This window comes from Macrobrachium rosenbergii, chromosome 21 (genome assembly GCF_040412425.1).
Source record: "Macrobrachium rosenbergii isolate ZJJX-2024 chromosome 21, ASM4041242v1, whole genome shotgun sequence".
In the NCBI taxonomy this organism is placed as follows: Eukaryota; Metazoa; Arthropoda; class Malacostraca; order Decapoda; family Palaemonidae; genus Macrobrachium; species Macrobrachium rosenbergii.
In genome coordinates, this window is record NC_089761.1 from 31,882,777 (window position 1) to 31,898,143 (window position 15,367).

Here is a 15,367-nt window from a genome sequence, read left to right on the forward strand (position 1 = left end):
CCTAAGATGACGTCATGCAGCGGGACCTAAGATGACGTCATTGAGCGCTGAAAGGGGGCATTCAGAGTAAAAAAAATTTTCAAGGTGCATCGGGAGGTAGGAAAACATTGCAGTTGCACTATGAAACAATTCTTAGGAGATTATTGAGGAAAGTAAGATGGAAGAGAGAGAACATGAACGAACGTGAACGACGGTGCAATATCAAGAATGGAAGAAGTCGCAGCTAGGGGCCGAAGGGACGCCGCGAAGAGGAGAAGAGATGATAATGCTTTGATACAACGCAAATGATTGTGGCTCTGATGATACCCGCCTTCTCTAAACATCAATACTTTCGCCTGTCAAGAACAAGAAGATAAAATGAATTTTAAGCGACAGACTAAAAGAAATTGCTTTTATAAAGGGTTTTAAGACGACATAAGCAACGATGATAATGTTCAGTTATGGAAGGCGGCCAGGAGATATCCTGTATGCTAATATTAAAACGAGGAAAAGGTCAACAGGTGACGTAGCTCGTTTGTTACAACGACACGAGTGTCAACTGAGCTTCTCACTGAGAAAACAAAGAAGAAATAAAGCCTGTAACAGTTTATCGCAGCAAAGAATAATTGAGCAATTGTTTAGTTTACAAAAACAAATAATTACATTTGAACAGAAAACAAAGGATAACCGAATAATTGTTTAGTTTACAAAATAAGGAATTACACTTAAGCAGAAAACCAAGGATAATTGAATTATTGTTTAGTTTACAAGAATAAAAAAATTACATTTGAATAGAAAACCAAGGATAACTGAATAATTGTTTAGTTTACAAAAATAAAGAATTACGTTTGAACAGAAAACAAAGGATAACCGAATAATTGTTTAGTTTACAAGAATAAGGAATTACACTGAACAGAAAACAAAGGATAACTGAATAACTGTTTAGTTTACAAGACTAAAAAATTACATTTGAATAGGAAACAAAGCATATGACTGAATAATTGTTTAGTTTACAAAAATAAAGAATTACATTTGAACAGAAAACAAAGGATAATTGAATTATTTTTTTAGTTTACAAGAATAAAAAATTACATTTGAACAGAAAACAAAGGATAATTAAATAATTGTTTAGTTTACAAAAATATAAATTACATTTGAACAGAAAACAAAGGATAATTGAATAATTGTTTAGCTTACAAAAATAAAAAAATTACATTTGAACAGAAAACAAAGGATAATTGAATAATTGTATAGTTTACAAAATAAAAAAAAATTACATTTGAACTGAAAACAAAGGATAATTGAATAATTGTTTATTTTACAAAAATAAAGAATTACATTTGAACTGAAAACCAAGTATAATTGAATAACTGTTTAGTTTACAAGAATTTTACAAGAATAAAAAAATTATATTTGAACAGAAAACCAAGGGTAATTGAATAATTGTTTAGTTTACAAAATAAAGAATTACATTTGAACAGAAAATAAAGGATAATTGAATAATTGTTTAGTTTACAAGAATAAAAAATTACATTTGAACAGAAAACCAAGGATAATTGAATAATTGTTTAGCTTACAAAAATAAAAAATTACATTTGAATAGAAAACCAAGGGTAATTGAATAATTGTTTAGTTTACAAAAATAAAGAATTACATTTGAACAGAAAATAAAGGATAATTGAATAATTGTTTAGTTTACAAGAATAAAAAATTACATTTGAACAGAAAACCAAGGATAACTGAATAATTGTTTAGCTTACAAAAATAAAAAATTACATTTGAACAGAAAACCAAGGATAACTGAACAATTGTTTAGCTTACAAAAATAAAAAATTACATTTGAACAGAAAACCAAGGATAATTGAATAATTGTATAGTTTACAAAATAAAAAAATTACATTTGAACCGAAAACAAAGGATAATTGAATAACTGTTTAGTTTACAAAAGAGAAAAATTACATTACCGACGTCCAGTTGAATTGAATAATAGTTTACTTTACAAAAATAAAAAATTACATTTGAACAGAAAACAAAGGATGTTTGAATAATTGTTTAGTTTACAAAATAGAAAAATTACATTACCGACGTTCAGTTGAATCGACAACTTTAGAAATGCCTACAGTGTACCACTTGGGACGCATTCAGGGCATATCCCCCCCCCAAAAGGGGTAGCCCGCTGAATAATGCGGATTCAGGCTAACGGGTACCTCTCGATTAACTCAGCGGACAGCTAATAGGCGCCATCCGCAATGGTCGCTCAGTGCTTTTTTAGACATCCGCTGACGGGTGATTAGTTATAAGTACCCAGCGGGGGTCATTATTCCAACGACGTTCGAAAATAGGCATCGTTTGATTATTATTACTATTATCATTATTATTATTATTGGAGAAGCAAATCCACAGTTATGTATATGTACATATATTTACAGATATAATGATTCTTCTTTAAATATATGCACATACACATACCTGTGGACTTGCTTCTCCATTTAAGACTCATGCTACTATGAGTATTTTTTAATTATTATTATTATTATTTAGATTTAAAGCCACAGTAGTGTTAAAAAAGTTTATGTACAGAGTTAAAAATATTTTTAACACTGCGGTGGCTTTTAATTTATGATATTACAGCCTCGTTACAGGGTCGTCTTGTTTCACTATTATTATTATTATTATTATCTCGGCGGAAGACCTACCGTCCAAAGCTTCTTTTGATCTTGCTTCCCTTTGAGATGAAGTGTAAATAACGAGCTGTCCTCCTTGGATACAACCCCAGTAGAATAACTATGTAGGTTCATTCGAAATAAAACGGTTATCAAATGAACGTGGACAATTATTCTGCTTCAAAATATTATCAATCAATTAACATTCGAAGAATGTTAATTAATTTGAAGAATTTGTAAATTCGTATGAAACAGAATAATTATATAAATTCATTCGAAGAATATGTAGATTCATTTGAAGTAGAATAATTATGTAAATTAATTGGAAGAATTTGTAAATTCATATGAAACTGAATAATTATGTAAATTCATTCGAAGAATATGTAAATTCATTTGAAGTAGAATAATTATGTAAATTAATTGGAAGAATTTGTAAATTCATATGAAACAGAATAATTATGTAAATTCATTCGAAGAATATGTAAATTCATTTGAAGTAGAATAATTATGTAAATTAATTGGAAGAATTTGTAAATTCATATGAAACAGAATAATTATGTAAATTCATTCGAAGAATATGTAAATTCATTTGAAGTAGAATAATTATGTAAATTAATTGGAAAGAATTTGTAAATTCATATGAAACAGAATAACTATGTAAATTCATTCGAAGAATATGTAAATTCATTTGAAGTAGAATAATTATGTAAATTAATTGGAAGAATTTGTAAATTCATATGAAACAGAATAATTATGTAAGTTCATTCCAAGAATATGTAAATTCATTTGAAGTAGAATAATTATGTAAGTCAATGTGAAGAACAATTTGTAAATTCATATGAAATAGAATAATAATGTAAATTAATTTGAAGAATATGTAAACTCATTTCAAGTAGAATAATTATGTAAACTAATTTGAAGAATTTGTAAATTCGTATGAAGCAGAATAATTATGTAAATTCATTCGAAGAATATGTAAATTCATTTTAAGTAGAATAATTGTGTTGTAACATTCATTTGACAATGTTTTGGAAAGCGAAAGTTTTTAGAGTGAATGTTAGCTAAACTAAGAGGGAGATTTGAGTGTTCGTGTGGAGAGTGAAAGAATGGAAGTATATAGCTGATTCATGCAGATGTTAGGATTAAATTTAACAGATTACAGAAGGATGGAAGAAGATCATAGTTCCTGATTAGACGAAGTACAGACGGTAACGGAATCTTTGCAAAACTTCTGGATATGAGTACAGGTGCTTATGGGAGTGAAAGTTATATGCTGAGCCAACTCCCTTTTACGGAAGTGAAGTGAAGTGTAGATGTTAAAGTGATCGCAAAAAAAAAAAAAAGTTACAGCCTTTTGATTGAGTGTTTTTTGAGTGTGTTTCTTTCCTGGATATGAATAAAGAGGTTTACAGGAGTAAAAGTCATAATGCTGAGCCAACTCTCCTTTATGGAAGTAACGTGTAGACGTTGTATGGGATTGAAAAAAAAAAGGTTAGAGGTTTTGAAATGGTTAATGTATGCGAAAAGAAAGATCAGTTTTTTTTATTGTGCATATGATCTTTCTGGATATGATATAAAGGTGTTTACGAGAGTAAAAGTTATAATGTTGACCCAACTCTCCTTTATGGAAGTAAAGTGTAGACGTTGTATGGGATTGAAAAAAAAAAAAGGTTAGAGGCTTTTGCAATGGTTAACGTATGTTACAAGAAAGATTAGTTTGAGTGTGTTTTTTTTTTTACAGGAACCGAGAGGTGAGGCAGACTGAGAAATAAAGGGGGAGGGGGAGGGGGTGTTGACGCACTGCTAATGAGCCTGTGGGGCCGATCCCGTGAAAGTTTCCTATTCTGGGAGGTCATCCTTGATTCCAACAGTTTTTAAAACATCTGAATCCAATATCCTGTATGTTAAGTGAGAATTATTTAGATGTCACAGCAATCTGTAATGAAGTTTTCCTGTTCGTTTAAGCGAGAATCATTTTCATTTCATTACCACCACTAATGAAAACATCGAGACTGTTCACATGTAAATGCCATCATTCATGAAACTGTTTTTGTCCTATTAAGAGAGACACTTATTCTCGCGTGAATGAATATCTTCCCAAAAGGCGCAGCGATTTCGTCATACGAGTATTATCATTATCATTATTATTCGGAAGATGAACCCTATTCACAAGGAACAAGTCCACCACAGGGACCACTCACTCGAAATTCAAGCTTCCAAAGAATATTACGGCGTTTATTCGGAAGAAGTAACAGAAGGTAAAAATGGGAATTACAGAAATGCAGATAAATTAACAGATTAATAAATAAATAAAACGTAAGTGATATATTAAAATACAAGTTGAATTTCTACAGACAAAAACTGGAAGACTTTTCAACAAATCTGGTAAGATATTCCTTGCTAGAATCAAGTCTCATCTGTCATGTATCCTGGGTCTTGAGTCTTGACAAGCTCTAGGCAGGGCACTTGAGCTGATTAATTCCGTCGCTTCTTCGTGAGAGAGGAACTATGGCGAGTTCGTTGGTCGCTTCGTCGATTTGAATTTAAAGGGACTGATGTCGCCTGCGGTGCTGTCGCGTTCAAAGTTAACGGGACAGATGTCGCTTTGTGGCGTTACTGCATGGATATTTTAGAGCAATCAGACATTTAAAATAAAAAAAAAAAAAATAGAACAGAAAATATGGAAGGGAAGAAAAATAATATATAGAGAACAGAAAATATGGAAGGGAAGAAAAATAATACTCGGTCACCCTTCCCGAGTAATTATCACTCGGCGGAGGAAGATGGCAGTGAAATCTCGCGCATGCGCCGAAAGCGAGCACTCGCTGGCTGGCTGCTGGGACGAGAAAATGTCAAGCAAAGAAACGACAACCAAACAATTAGCTTGATGCTTTAATTGCTATTCTCTAAAGGCTTTTTGAAAGAAAACTCTGGACTGACACGATCAAGTCATACATCTTCAGGAAGAAATTGCTTGGCAAGCGAGTACGTACCAATTGGAGTGGATAAAGTTTCTTTAAAAGTTAGCAGATATGAAAATGATCTATTTATTATCCGCCTCTGATGAAGTCAAATTGATGGAAGGGAATGTAATCTGAATGATTATTATTATTATTATTATTATTATTATTATTATTATTATTATTATTATAAGTACAGGCAGATGAAACAAGCCAGCTATCTACGAAAATGGCGTTAAGTGAAGACACTTCTCAGGCGCTTGCTGAGAGAAAGTGACATGACGTCATTACTCTACAATCAAGGCTTCACCTTCTAAGAGACCCAGAGAAAAAGATTCATAGAGAAATAGCTGAAATGCTGAAAAAAAAAGAGTACTGGAAGACCCATTCATTCTCGAGCGCCGTAAGTGAAGAGGTAATCTTTTTTATTTTTTTCAAAATCATATGATTTCTTTTAGAATTCTCGCCTTAATTGTTCGTGTTTATTCCGGTGACACACGAGTTAATTATAGGTTCTCTCCTTCACTTTCCCCTGTTTATCCTGGCGAATTGCGGATGACGACGTAGCGGTTCTTAACATAAGATAATTTGAGTTTATTTTGGGGCAAAAAGGTGCGTGGTCATGTTGGCTAACGATTAAGATGCTTTCATTTATAAAAAGGGCACGTAAAGTTTGTAATATATATACGAATGTAATGTTTATATTATAGTTTTATATGTGTGTGTGTGTACATATATATATATATATATATATATATATATATATATATATATATATATATATATATATATATATATATACTGTATATATGTATACATACATATATATATATATGTATATTATACAGTATATATATATATATATATATACATACACACATACATACATACATATACATAATAGTGAACATCATATTTCAATAACACTGCAGCATGCCAGGACACCACTGAAATATCTCCTGACGAAGGCCAACGGAAAAAAAATTCCCTCCTCCTCTGAACACCTATCCCACCTTGCGCGGAGCAGTGACGTCACGGCACCCGAAAGCTTACCTGACTGCGCTCAGTCCTTATCCCTCTATTTGGCGCACTCAAGGACAGCGTCACAACTCCCTGGCATGATGCAAAGCAGGCACGTGAATGACAATAAGTGTCTCCTTCATTTGCATAATTTAACTGCTCTTTGGTCACCGATGCCGGAGTTGGTCTTGTCCTCTTCATTTGCATAATTTAACTGCTCTTTGGTCAGTGATGCCTGAGCTGGTCTTCACTTCGGAAAATTATATATATATATATATATATATATATATATATATATATATATATATATATATATAATTATATATATGTATGTATATGTGTAAGCTAACACGTTACTAACACGTACCACTAACACTGCGTTATATCACTGACTAGCATTATTTAACACAGCTATTTTTCTTTGCAGCTGTTCCGCCCCTCCGCGTTACCTCAGCATGAAAAGAAGGATAATGAAACGAATCGAAATTTACTAGTCTGTGCTTTTTGTAACAATTATAATGATCTTCATTGTTAGGCCGAAATTCTACCGAATTTTCGTGACGTGAGGTGCTAAAACTGCGTGTGTGTGTGTGTGAGAGAGAGAGAGAGAGAGAGAGAGAGAGATACACTTATCACCATTTGCAACTTTAAAAAGTAAAAAAACGAGAGAGAGAGAGAGAGAGAGATCCACTTATCAGCATATTTGCAATTTTAAAGAGAGAGAGAGAGAGAGAGAGAGAGATCCACTGATCAGCATATTTGCAAATTAAAAAAGAGTAAAAAACGAGAGAGAGAGAAGCATATCGTCCTTGTAGACAAAAGAACTTATAAGATACGTTGGGAAACTCGGCTCTTCTCGGACGGGACGTAAAAGTAAAAGGAGAGAGAGAGAGAGAGAGAGAGAGAGAGAGAGAGAGAGAGAGAGAGAGCGAGGCACAGTATTGTTCATAAAGACAAAGGAACTTAGAAGATTCGTTCCGAAACTCGGCTCATCTCAGACGAGATATAAAAAAGTAAAAAGATAAGGAGAGAGAGAGAGAGAGAGACGTGTTCAAGGGGAGACGTCTTGAGTGACGTACACGCAAGGTCTATATACTCTCTAGACCTTGCATGCACGTGTGTTTGGCAGGAGACCACAACAAAACAGGGAAAAGAATGCGGCTCAAAGTGAGTGTGTTAATCTTCTTCAGGTAACTAAATATTGGCAGAGGAACACTTGCTGTTTCCTACTGCCCCAGAGAAATATGATGAGAGAATTGTAAGATATATATATATATATATATATATATATATATATATATATATATATATATATATATATATATATATACATACATACATACATACATACATACATACATACATATACATATACGCTTCTAGGGCATAATTTTCCCTGATACAATTTTCATGAAAAGCAATTGCTTTAGTAGCATCAACAAGTTTCTGGCGGGCATCTTCACACCGTCTGAGTTTTTTCTGATTGTCGTTCGTCAGTTTCTGGTGAAAAATACGCAGACTTCCTTCTGTCATTTTTGGATTTTTGTCGCGACAGCCGTTTCGCCTTTACGGCATTATCAAGCGGCTATTGACTTACAATGCGACCTTCCGACCTTTTGTATCGTTACGTGGGCAGAGTTACCCTTGAGTTCTGGGTACTGGATGGTTACGGGCTTCAAGGCTTAGCCATTCCAGGGAGTTGTTTGGGTTACAACGAGCATGTATGACAACAAAGGTGAAAGTTTAAACAGGTGGTTGAGTAAATATTCAAATATAATACCATGTGCTGGTGTTTCCTTAAACATAGTATTATATTTGAATATACAGTATATATATATATATATATATATATATATATATATATATATATATATATACATACATATATATATATATACACACACACACATATATATATATATATATATATATATATATATATATATATATATATATATATATAATTTTATGAAAAAGGGAAGCCAACAGTTTACAAACTTTCAAATACATCGACACAATTCTGAAACAGAAGTAAATTAGGGATTAAACTACATTACCACAAATACTATGCAGACAAAGTTATTCTATACACTTTCCAGCCTCATTATCACCCACTGCCGCATGCACCAGGGCCTTACGGTATGTTACTAGTTGAGTTAGCTCTTTAAAATACAATTAGTAGACTTAGCTCTTTAAAATACAATTAGTAGACTTGCACCTTCAGCTGCTTGGAGACGAACAAATTCTTTCTTGTAAATTGCATCACAGTCGTGGAATGGAAAACAACATTTAGGCCACAGGCCAAGAAGCTGGGACCTATGAGGTCATTCAGCGCTGGAAATAATGCTGAAACAATTGTAAGGAGAGAGTACCGAAATAAGATGGAAGAAGGAGAATACGAACAGAGGTATAGACAAATGAATGAAAGGGGCTGCAGCCAGGGGTTGTAGGGACGCCGCGAAGAACCTTAAGTATAATGCCTAGAGTGCGCCGCGTGAGGTGAACTGGCGGCACTGGCCCCCTTTACTGGGGTGTTACAGTCGTGATTAGAATTTGGTTTTTCGAATTCCTCTCTCAGTTGTTGATCGCATTTTGCCCTCTCTTCTCTCGGAGCCTGAAATCAAAGTTCCCTTCGGGGAACCGAATTTCCCGAATTTCCTTGAAGGAGGCTGAAATTCGATTTCCTTTTCAAAGTAATCGAGTTTTCTTTGTTTTCCGACTACTGGAGACCCTGACCCTTTTTTTTAGTTTTCTGAAAAGAACACCATTTTGCTCATCCACATTCCACTCAACAAACACACCAATTGCAGCCCTCTAGCCTCAGTAGCTTTTATTTTACTTAAGGTTAAAGGTAGCCATAATCGTACGTCTGGCAACGATATAGGCCAGGCCACCACCGGCCCGTGGTTAAAGTTTGATGGGCCGCGGCTCAAACAGCATTATACCAAGACCACCGAAAGATAGATCTATTTTCGGTGGCCTTGATTATACGCTGTACAGAAAACTCGATTTTCGGGTTGCACGTGTGCACTGGGAAATGAATATATTGTGGAGTGGGGAAATTGACAGAATTTGTTCCAGGGGTAATTCAAAGAGTTGGCTTCAGACAGAAAATTCTTGGGCCTTGATTTGGTGTTTTCGTCACGCTAGGGTTGGGAGAATTGAATATCGATTGATGATTGGTTTTTCACACACACACACACATACACACACACACACTTACACTTCCTATCTAACACACACTTACACTCAAACATACACACACACACACACTCATACTCACACAGAAATACACACACACGCATACATACACAGAAATACACACACACACACACACGCATACATACACACTCATAAACACTCACAGACACATACACACATACATATACACGCATAAACACTCATAGACACATATACACACGTACACACATACACTCACAGACACATACACACACACACACTAGGAGGGACCCTAAGCTCAAATTGTGGTTGATTTGGGTTTATCCCGCACTTAGGAGGACCCAAACTTGGGCTGACAGGACATTATTCTCACATTGCAGAGGAATCAGGCTTCGACTGACGAAGGAGTTCTCTCACACTGAGAGAGAGAGAGAGAGAGAGAGAGAGAGAGAGAGAGAGAGAGAGAGAGAGAGAGAGAGAGAGACACTAATATATATATATATATATACATATATATTTTATATATATAGATTGAGAGATATATATATATATATATATATATATATATATATATATATATATATATATATATATATATATATATATATATATAGAGAGAGAGAGAGAGAGAGAGAGAGAGAGAGAGAGAGAGAGAGAGAGAGAATTTACTAAAATGAAAACAGTAAAAACTATACGAGAGAGAGAGAGAGAGAGAGAGAGAGAGAGAGAGAGAGAGAGAGAGAGAGAGATTACAAACAGTTGATTTAAATCCGAAACCTATAAACAAAGAACCTAAAAACCTTCGTACTTTACTGCAAAGCAAAAGTAGTCAAGTGAAAACGGAAGTAAAGGTAATTTCGCGACGCATTTTGCATACGGAAAGAAAATGTATGAATGGGCATTGAGTTGGTTTAGGAGGTTCCGGGGAATTCAGAGTGTGGAGAGAGAGAGAGAAAGGAGATCAGAATGAAAGGCGGTAAAGGTGACGAAAAGAGAGAAATGGTGGTGTTGGAGGTGGAGATGGAGGTGGTGTTAATGATGGTGGTGTTTGAGGGAGAGGTGGTGTTGTTGGTGATGGTGGTGGAGGTTGAGGAGGAAGAGGTGTTGGTGGTGGAGGTTGAGGAGGAAGAGGTGTTGGTGGTGGAGGAAGAGGTGGTAAAGTGGTGATGACGGTGGGAGGAAGATGTAGTTACAGGGTGATGATGGTGGAGGAAGATGGGTGTTGTTGGTGATGATGGTGGAGGAAGATGTATGTTGTTGGTGATGACGGTGGAGGAAGAGGTGGTGTTGTTGGTGATGACGGTGGAGGAAGAGGTGGTGTTGTTGGTGATGACGGTGGAGGAAGAGGTGGTGGTGTTGTTGGTGATGACGGTGGAGGAAGATGTGGTGTTGTTGGTGATGACGGTGGAGGAAGATGTGGTGTTGTTGGTGATGACGGTGGAGGAAGATGTGGTGTTGTTGGTGATGACGGTGGAGGAAGAGGTGGTGTTGTTGGTGATGACGGTGGAGGAAGATGTGGTGTTGTTGGTGATGACGGTGGAGGAAGATGTGGCTGTTGGCAGATGACGGTGGAGGAAGAGGGGTGTTGTTGGTGATGACGGTGGAGGAAGATGTAGTTGCTGGTGATGACGGTGGAGGAAGATGTGGTGTTGTTGGTGATGATTGTGGAGGAAGAGGTGGTGTTACAGTGATGACTTGTGGAGGGAAGAGGTGGTGTTGTTGGTGATGACGGTGGAGGAAGATGTGGTGTTGTTGGAGAAAGAGTTGGAATATACTATGGCCTAGTTTTACAAAGAGGCAGTAGCAAATATACTAATGAGCGAATCTCTCTCTCTCTCTCTCTCTGAATAATCAGCTTCAATTAGTCAATCTGCCAAGCCAAACGGAACCATCTTCTCTGAAATAATGTTTACTTATACTTTTGAATTTTTTTTTTTTTTTCGTATCTTCATCGGAATCTCCTGGCTCCTCAGGAAATCTTATCGCCACGTCTCCCAACTTATTCAACTGCAGAAAGGTTCCGTTCGGAAAACACACATACATATATACATTATTTATATATATATAGATATAGATAGTTAGATATTATATTATATATATCATATATATATCATATATATTATATATATATATATATATATATATATATATATATATATATATATATATATATATATATATATATATATATAGTGTGTGTATATGTTGAAACATTACATTATATATATATATATATATATATATATATATATATATATATATATATATATATGGTATATATATATATATATATATGTGTGTGTGTGTGTGTGTGTGTGTATGTGTGTGTGTGAGCCCATAATGTTCATGTCCAATTTCACGCAGATTCTCCTTCGTTCCTCACAACTACTTCTAACACGGCTTTCTTACTTTTTTCTTCTCCTTCTTCCTCCTCTTCCTCTTCCTCTTCTCCTTCTTCCCAATCGCAACCTCATCATCAACGCTTCGGAGCGAAACTCGAGAGAGAGAGAGAGAGAGAGAGAGAGAGAGAGAGAGAGAGAGAGAGAGAGAGAGAGAGAGAGAGACACTCACTTGGCTACGATCCAAGCCTTCTATAACGCCTCCCCCTCCCTCGAAAATACCCGCCTTCCAAAGTCTGTGCGGGGGAGGGGAAGGGGGGAGGGGGGTTGGGTAGCAGGGTATCAGGAAGGCGAAGATAAAAGATGATGAAAAATACGACAGCGACCGTAAAGCAAAAGGATAATGGATAAACACGAGGCAGGGAGTGGAAAGAACGGGACACGTAACGAGAAGAGTGATACAAGGTGGAAAGGAGGTATTATTATGGGTTTTCTCTCTCTCTCTCTCTCTCTCTCTCTCTCTCTCTCTCTCTCTCCCTCCTTACTATCATTATTCAACACCTTGTATTTCTTCCTTTCCGTTTTTTCTGTGAGTTACTGGCTGTCGCTCTCTCTCTCTCTCTCTCTCTCTCACTATCATTATCCAACATCTTATATTTCTTCCTTTCCATTTTTTCTCTGTGAGTTACTGGCTGTCGTTTCATCTCTCTCTCTCTCTCTCTCTCTCTCTCTCTCTAGCGTCGTATATCCCGCAGTTCTAGTTCTTATTAAAACCTATTAACGGAAGTGATAACGAGTTTGTTTAATATTTCCGTCTAAAATTCCTGTCAAAAGAAATGGCGATTGGGAAACCTCTCTCTCTCTCTCTCTCTTCCTACTATCATTATTCAGCATCTTGAAATAATGATATCAAATATATATAATAGTGATATATATATATATATATATATATATATATATATATATATATATATATATATATATATATTCCTTCTATTGTTAAGTTCAATGAAATGATAATTTAGATTCCAGATTCTTCAATATATACATATATAATTTTCTTCTCTCTCTCTCTCTATATATATATATACATATATATATATATATATATATATATATATATATATATATATATATATATATATATATATACACACACACACATATACATATACATACATAAATTCATATAAAACATCAAAAATACGAGAAAATCATGATTTGAAAATTCATCCTGGGCTGTTGATAACGAAAACGGCTCAAATCATTACCGGCCTCACACACACACACACACACACACACACACACACACACACACACACACACCAATGAATACAAAGCAGGAAAGTTGTGACAGCTGAGGGAAAATATGGAAGCCAAGTTCTCAGAGCAGTTTCCCAAACTTAATCTTCCCAAAATCCCATTTCCACGCAGATTTAATTTACGTACCAATTTGTGTTCTCAAACTGGATTTCAATGGGTATGATGTGTTCCCTCCTGGGCGTAACCGATGTACCAGTTTTGTCCAGATTTATTACGTGCTTACTCTGGGCATTTCATGGCATTATAAATATTTTTCTCTTATTCATAAAACATTGGCCAAATTGATTTCATGCTGACCTGGGGATTTCACTGTTTTATAAATATTTTCTTGTATTCATTATTCATAAAACATTATACTGTATATATATATATATATATATATATATATATATATGTACATACATATATTTGTATAAATATATAATATATATATATATACACACACACACGTACACACCATCCATACTCACGCAACGAACGTCAGGGAAATAAATTAAACTGTGAGGAAAGAAAACACATGAATAAAGACCATTCTGGAACTGACAACAGTTCCCTGGAAGGGAGCAATACTAAAGAATTCACAACTTGAAGCTGAGGTCACAAGGCTGATCTGAAGGTGACCTGATATATGGGCTCAAAGCCTTAGGTAGGTAGGTAGGTAGGAATGTTGGTTGGTAGATAGGTGGGTTGGTAGGTAGATAGGTGGCTGGCAGGCAGGCTGTAAGTAGGCAGGTTGGGATTGGCAGATAGGCTGGTTGGTGGGTGGCAGGTTGCTGGCAGGTTGGCAGGCAGGCAGGCTGGTAAGCAGGCAGACAGGCAGGGATGGCAGGGGCAGGCTGCAGGCAGGGAAGCAGGCAGGTAGGCAGGCAAGCAGGCTGGCAGGCAGGCAAGCAGGCAGGTGAGCAGGCAGCAGGTGGGGGCAGGCTGGCAGGTAGGTGCAGGCAGGTGGTGCAGGCAATGCAGGCATGCAGGCTGCAGCAGGCAGGCAAGCAGGCAGGCATGCAGGTTGGTAGGCAGGCAGGCAAGCAGGCAGGCAGTGTTGCAGGCAGGCAGGTGGGCAGGTGGGTGAATAAGCAGGCAGGCAGGGTACATGTAAGTAAGTAGGTAGCTAGGTAGGCTGGTATGTTGGTAGATAGGTAGGTAGGTAGGAATGTAAGTAGGTAGGTACGTAGGCTGATAGTCACGTAGGTAGGTAGGTAGGTAGGTAGGTAGGCAGGCAGGTAGGTAAGATGGTAGGTAGGTAGTTAGGTAAGCGGCTGAGGCTTTGAGTAGGAGGCTCCGGGAATCATTTCAAAAGATCAACATCCTTTCATCTATAGAAAATCCGATAGGGCCAATTTTCCTTCGTCTGTCACTGGTGACACGTCTATAGCATAAAGAGTTTTTTTTTTTTTTTTTTTTTTACAAATTTCATAGGGCGCTCCGTCTTGCGACGCTCCCTGGAAGCTTTTAGCAACAAACTAATTTGTTTACGTGTCAGAGTCTTCTTTGAGAGAGAGAGAGAGAGAGAGAGAGAGAGAGAGAGAGAGAGAGAGAGAGAGAGAGAGAGAGAGAAATTTTAGTCCTATCTTAGACTTGTTTACCCCCGCTCCTTTCAGTTGCTATAAAAGTAAGGGACAATTTGTTTACTTACGTTCCTTAAAGCTGCCGTAAAGGAGAGAGAGAGAGAGAGAGAGAGAGAGAGAGAGAGAGAGAGAGAGAGAGAGAGAGAGAGAGATTAGTAGAGTTTTCCAATGGGATTCAAATGATTTTATATGACTGAATCAAACCAGACCAACGGTTAGCAAACATCCCTTGTAATATAAGGGTCCAGGAAATTCTTTCATAAAAGCTCACTCCAAAATAAACATTAGCCTAAAAAATAAAATAAATATGAAAAAAGCCACATGTAAAATCTAAGTTA

The 15,367-nt window shown here is 36.1% G+C and overlaps 1 protein-coding gene across 1 annotated transcript; it reads right to left on the reverse strand.

Moving 5' to 3' along the window:
• Positions 1-10,713: 10,713 nt before the first annotated feature.
• LOC136849433 (uncharacterized) lies at positions 10,714-13,701 on the reverse strand. Its single transcript, XM_067122783.1, has 3 exons — positions 13,688-13,701; positions 12,374-12,437; positions 10,714-11,421 (listed from the first exon to the last, which is right to left on the reverse strand). The coding sequence occupies exons 1-3, from the start codon at positions 13,699-13,701 to the stop codon at positions 10,714-10,716; spliced, it is 786 nt and encodes a 261-aa protein (XP_066978884.1).
• Between the last annotated feature and the right edge of the window lie 1,666 nt (positions 13,702-15,367).

Excerpts from the sequence above, each read along its gene's own strand:
- LOC136849433 (XM_067122783.1), bottom strand. Across the intron at positions 11,422-12,373 it reads AAGGCTTGGATCGTAGCCAA|CAACTACATCTTCCTCCACC; the intron begins GTGAGTGTCTCT and ends CGTCATCACCAG.